The 6,720-nt window shown below is 36.3% G+C and overlaps 1 protein-coding gene across 1 annotated transcript in view; it reads right to left on the reverse strand.

Moving 5' to 3' along the window:
- YLPM1 (YLP motif containing 1) overlaps positions 1–6,720 on the reverse strand; it is a gene marked incomplete at its 5' end in the record, with an annotated part of 38,852 nt that overhangs the window by 2,148 nt on the left and 29,984 nt on the right. Inside the window, 2 exons of the mRNA XM_009701366.1 lie at positions 727–857; positions 6,048–6,099. Of these exons, the coding sequence (XP_009699668.1) occupies positions 727–857; positions 6,048–6,099 (183 nt within the window). The remainder of the gene's footprint in view (positions 1–726; positions 858–6,047; positions 6,100–6,720) is intronic.

Below are 6,720 nucleotides of genomic sequence, written 5' to 3' on the forward strand. Positions count from 1 at the left end.
CCCCCCCCCCACCCCCCCCAGGATTATCTCTTCCTATTACCTCTTTTTCATCTTCCTCTGATTTTTTTGCCCTTTTTTTCACAATGGTATTTGAAGATGTAGCATTGTGTGTTCAGAACAGAACATATAAAGCAGTTGAAGTCAACTTCTTATACACCAACTCCCAAGCTTTATGCAAGGTATATGCAGGATGTAACATCTACAAGACTTAATCAATATAAAACCTACAAAGTTGATACTTTCCTTAGCTGAAACTTTTTGAACTTAAGAACAGTGTACTGTTTCTCTGCCTATTTATTACAAGCCCTAACAAAAAATAGCTTAATAAAATCATCATCTTGTCTTGGAATCTGCACTGTATATCACATTATCTCATCACAAAACATATAGCATAAGAAAAGGACTCTATTGGTTGCTTTGAAACAAAGTGCATCATCTCCCCCATGAAGAAATGGGACACGATTCCATTCTCAATCTCAAAAGCCATGCCATGCATAGTCAATCTTTATTATCTACAATTCCTCACTTTGTTATAATTAATCTATTTACCTCTGGAAGACCCTACTCTCAAGAATATTCTCTTACAGAATCTAATGGAACAGCAAAATGAAAAGTGAGTCAGTGAAATTGCCATATTCATAGACACTGAATGACTTGATATAAACTCTTTCACAGAGACCATTAAACGGTCATACAAAGACAGTAAGTCATTTGAAAATGTATTACCCTTTTCTTTCCAGGTTCAGAAGCACGTGTATCATAGTCATCTGGAAGCTGTAGGTAATCTTCCATTCTGCTGGCAATTGCTTCCCAGTCACGTTTCCTTTTAGTGCCAGTCCGCAAACCATCCAGCTTGTCTGAGAACAAACACAGAGCCTCAGAGTTAAAGGAGATTTTTTTTCTATTATTCACACAAACAAGACGAGAGTGGAAAAATTTTCAAAAGAATGAGCAGCAGAACTTGCACATCCAGCTTGTCTTGACAGGTGGGATGATTGGAGTCGAAATAAACTGGAGAAGACTCAGCACCATTTTCAAGTTTTATTGATCTTTCACATTAACTGTGTGGCAATAACACTCAGTCTTGTAATTTGTATGAGGGAGAAAAGCTTGCTCTTCTGGACGTTCAGACTACATGGAGTCTGTCCTTACAGGTACAATATAGCCACCAATAGCTAGGAACCACAAATCCATCTTTCTGTATCTGAACACAATACTAAAGCTGTAGCATTTTTCCCAAATTTGGGGTTTAATAGTGTGTCAAATGTGGCATACATGCAGTATCAGGGAACAAGTAACGATCACATAATTTAATGCATCAAAGACAAGTTTTTGAGATACTGTTTCTACTCAACAAAAAGCTCCTTGGAAACCCTGATTCCCCCGTTTCTTTTTCTCTCCCCACAAGGAAAATACACTCAAAAAAGTCTTCGGAACTGAAAAAAAAAACCCTCTCAGAATCTTTTGTTTCATGGTGTAAGAGGTCAGTCATGAATATTTGAGCAGTACATTTGTCCAACAGTCATAATTTCTTCTTTTTCTTACTGAACCAATAAGGCATGAGAAGAAACAATTCCATTCATAGGTTCTAAAATTTTGTTCCTCTTTGGACACTTATTTTCAGTGAAAAAACACTTTCTTGAAATTACATGGCAATCTGCTTTTGGAAAGGAGATGAAGTACTCATTGTAAGATTATGAACAACAAAGCATGAAAATGAAAAACGGCTTTACGAGTCAAAAGAAATCCTAGTACTTCTGTCAATGTATGCTACCATTTTATAAACCAACAATTCAAGTATATGCAGAAGGAATGCTAAGCTTCGCAGTTATATTCTGTAAACCATTTCCAGTGATGTCAGTAACATTGTTTCAGAAGTCACTGATGTAATTAAATTCACCCCCAAAAGGCCTCAGAAATAAACCAAATACAAGGCAGCATATTTTCTGGATAGCACAAGGGATGTTCAAGAGTATGTATTTAAAGCAGCTCAGTTCAGAGATGGGGTTTTTTTACTTAATATGGGAGAGAAAAGAGCAACAATGGAGATAATGTGAGGCAATGGTTATGTAGACATGCTAGTATAATTTAAATGCCAGAAACTAACGAAGTAATTTCTCCCTCATACAACTGTAAAATTTTTAAAGACTCCACCTTTGCCCCATTTCCCTGGAACAGATACAGAATTTCTTCTATGAAAACATTTTAATCCCCCTCTGCCTGTTAAAAAAGCCAACATTTAAGAAAACTGTGCAGAATATTTGTATCTGTCACATGATATCTCATTACATGATTCAGTTAAGGATCTTCTCTTGCTCTAAGTTAAATCTGCCAAATTTGAAGCTCCATCTCCACAGAAAGACGGCACTCCCTCTAGAAGACAAAATTGATATATACAATATTCCTCTGTTACTCCAGCACATAATGTACTTGCACTATTCTTCAGTATTACTCTCAGATCAGTGTTGATCATTTGTAGCATAACGGTTTCCAGAAAAAAAATAACATTGAAAAGGAGAGCAACAAACGCATTGAAGAGCATTGAGGAACATGAAGAACTGAAAATTCAGGAGCTCTCTGTTGGCAAGTATCTGTACACAGACATATTCCTGTTGGAAGGCAACATGCTACAATGCAAGCTCATCTCATTACCGATGCGGATGAAAGAGTTCAGTCTCCCACTCCCTGCTGCACACAGACCAATTGAAAACATTGCCAAGAAATGTGTAACTCTCAAACATCAATAGAGGAGTTCAGGAGGCATTCAGAGTATGAGGTTCCCCTCTGTCCATTTTTGTTACTGCTACATGGAATTTATTTTAAAATGTTATCTCCTTCCACGTTTGAAGTTGGATTGCCTTTCCAGAGAGATCTGCTTCCATCCATACTATTGTGGTTCAAGGTACATGTGCCATGTGGTAGACACACTACAGAAATGTCAGAAGTCTACCACAAGGCATTATTTCAGAATATTCTTTTCTGGAAATGAGACAAGGTGTCATTTTGAAACAATGGTGCTCGTGAATTTTTATGGCAGATGATTATTTAAACTATCAAACATCATTTTACTATTTCAATTTTAAAAACAACGAAACAGCAGCATTTCTGAAAACCCGCAGAACTTAAAAACTCACCTTTAGAATTTTAACAATAAAGCATCTGGAGGTAACTGACTTAATTAGCTCCTTCAAAAATGAAATGAATCAATCAGCTAAATTTTTGCCCTTCTTATACAAAAGCCACAAAGTTTTAAGTAAAATGTTATTTGCGTTTTAGAGCAGATTTTGCAATGGTATCAAATCTTCAGCTATGCCAGAGCTCATTTCTCCTTTCCTGAAAGTTTGTAGAACTTATCACTGAGCAGCATTTTGAAACACAGTATTGCACTAAACACTTCAAATATAATCGAATTTTAAAAATGTGACTCCATTTCTGTAAATTTAAATACAAGAACCCGTGTGCACTATGCACTGAGACAGACCAGTGATTAGACTTTAGAATAAAAATGTGGCTGTGCACCCACAACACGTAAGGAAATTATATACCACACACATACTCCAAGGAATGTATCACCCCTGCCAAAGTAAATCTGAACTGAAGCAAGAGCTCTGCGGCGTACGGTACTGTGATTGTCACAAGTCAGTGTTGCAGCTAAAGAACTCAAACTTTTCAGACCTTTTCTGAGGCTTATTACAATCAGTAAGATGTTACTGTGCTTTCCTGTAACAACATCTAGCCAGAAGGAAAACAAAAAAGCAAAACAAGACTTCCAGTGTTGTTTTTGGATCCTGCACTTGTATCACTTCTGCAAATGTCTGCCCTCTGGGACTAACACAATAAACCTAATGGGCAGGCCAGCTCCTAGGAAATTAACTCAACTTTGGAATAACAAATGTATACCACAGTTTACATGCCTTTCAGGAAATAATTTTAATTGGTCATCTACAACAAAGTCTTATTGTGAATTAAATATAATAATTCTTACTCACAGACTGCAAGTGCTTATATTGCATACCTTGAGCTAAAAGTTGTCTGCCCTTGCAGAGCAATTTTTCAAAGAAACAGCATTCATTACATAGGAATGCCTGACTTAAGTGTATGTTCTGTCAGGATTTACTTTAAATCTATAGTTCTATATACTTATAAAAGTGAATCTAGAAGGTAGTTATAAAAGTAAGTGAGATTTAATATAAAGACCTTCTCAGCACCTGTATCTGTGTCTTGCAGCATGCTAACATCCAGTTTGTTAATGGAGTTTGATTGTTAAAGGATTATTGCATCAGCCTTGCAAGTAACTTACTTCAGCATAAAACTGACTCTGCTGCTCACTCCTCATTTTACACTTCAGTGGAAACCATATAAAAATCCTGTGTTTTATATTATGGAGTTTTCATATGAAAAGAAATGCAACACAGTTCTTTGTTTCTATTTGTTAGCAGTATTTGATCATGAGAGATGTAAAATTTGAAAGCTATCTGTAAATTTCTGCTTCAGTCAGTCTCCACATTGCTAGAAACTACACAGAAAATTTCAATACTTTTAGAACACACTCTGGACTCCTGTCATATTTGTAAAACACATGGGATGAGGTTTCACCATATGCAGTGCAACGCATCTGTTCCTACTACTTCGTATTTAAAGAAGTCTGTTATTTGGAATACAACACCATGTATCGGAGCATTCTTCAACAACGCAGTTTTCCAGCACTATGATTTCATACATAATTGGGGAAAAAAAAAATCATTACAAACTTCAGAAATAATCTTAAGATATTAAAACAATCAACTCTTAAAACAAAAATGGAGAGCAATCCTGAATTAATTCTGTCTAACTGCCTAGCTGTTTGATATGCTGGAATCACTGAGTACAGGCCTTCAGTTGTACTGCAGGTGCCACAACATCAATATATTCCACAAATATTTAAACGACTTAAAAGAGAGCAGAGCAGCAGAAGAGATGGTGCAGCTAAGCAGTTAACAGCAAAAGGTTGCTTTAAGTAAGCCAGAACTTCTAATGCTACTTCTATGGTGCAATTGGGGGTTTGGTTATTGGAAAGTAATGATACACAGGGCTGTACCACACATGCAGAGCAAACTTCAAAATGTTAAGACATGCTGTGTCCCACTCAGATATTTGTTACTTCTCATAGACATGACAGAAAATAGCAGTTTTATGCAGATAGCATTGATAAAATCTTCACTCAGAACCATTACTGTTCAGTAAATAAAAACGAAACAACAAAACTGATCATAATAACTAGAAACCCCTTTCCATGTGTACACCTTCCACCACAGCTGTGGCGCATGCATTTCAGCCCGAAATTTGCTTTTGATGTTGCCAGAATCCTAATATTAGTACCTATGTCTAACACAACCAGCAGCACTAATCAGAACAAAAAGTGCAGCAAAAATAGTGCCCTTGTGCTCCTGGAAAGTCCATGTGCATCCTACTAAGAGTTCTAGTACTCTCCTGGAACTGAAAAGCATAATGAACTTTTAACTTTTCAACACCTAAGTTGTTGAACAGATACACTGAGGTCTTATCATTCAGAACCAACTTCAAAGCATGGCATTACTTTGTCCTCACACATGTCAATTTTGGAAAGCAACAAACATCTTCAATACAGTTAGCTACTAGGCATGTCTCCAAGAAAGTAAGAAGTTACTGACAACGTTTAGGCTTGAAAAAAAGGTATGCAGTATGAACAAGAATGCAGTGCAACGTAAGTTGACTCTGCTTTCTATAACATGGAGGAGATGAATAAAGAATAGAAATACTGCTTTTTTAAAATTTTAAGACAAAGTACTTTCCTTGAACAGATGGAAGAATAATTAATGCCTATATGAAACAGCGATCGTTAGAAAGTCATAACTCCCTTGCCTCTGGCAGAAGACAAATTCCTTTTCCATACAGATGCTTTTGCAGCTTCAGACATGTTTATGAGATCAATACATTTATTTGTCTTTGGTAAGGAGGCACAATAAAAACAGGTTTTGCAAACATCATCAGATACCAACTATAAGAAACAGGAAAAAATAAATACCCACCTAGCTTTGCCTCAGAAGTGTCCATCTCCCATTTGCTTTTCGGAATGTAACCCTAAATCATACACAGAGAGAAGCTCGGAGGATTAGAGAGAGACACACATGTATATCACTTTTGAACTGGAAACAGCATTATAATGGAAGCTTAAGGTATTTCTTTTCGTAAGGCACAATTCTTGTTATCAGCGAAAGGAAAAGAATTACCCAGTATTTCAGAACTTCTGCAACCACTTCCCATTCAGTGATTTTAGCAGCCCTTGCAAATCATTACAAGAGAGCTGCCCTCTGCAAACACAGAACAACTCCGGAATGAGTCTAACAGACAGCAATGGCACTGTGTGCACAGTTACTATATTATCCCAGGTGGCAAAGTTAATTGCAACACAACTTATCAGGCATAAAGAATGTTCAAAGCTTTACAAATACAAATGAAAAAGTTACCATAGTCATAAGCTTTTAAGAATATATTCCAAGATTCACTACACACAAACTTCACTTAATAATCCTTTCGAAGGGACATACTAAATTCTTGTATGAGTGGTTAGTCCACAAATAAACAAAATTATTTTTTTAGTTTAAATGAGAGTATCTGCTGAATCACTAAGATTTAAGTATTATTTTTCATTTTAAAATAACCCTCTTAGTTCAATGATTCTTTCAAAACACTTTTTCCCTA

Source organism: Cariama cristata, unplaced genomic scaffold (genome assembly GCF_000690535.1).
Source record: "Cariama cristata isolate BGI_N322 unplaced genomic scaffold, ASM69053v1 scaffold9370, whole genome shotgun sequence".
In the NCBI taxonomy this organism is placed as follows: domain Eukaryota; kingdom Metazoa; phylum Chordata; class Aves; order Cariamiformes; family Cariamidae; genus Cariama; species Cariama cristata.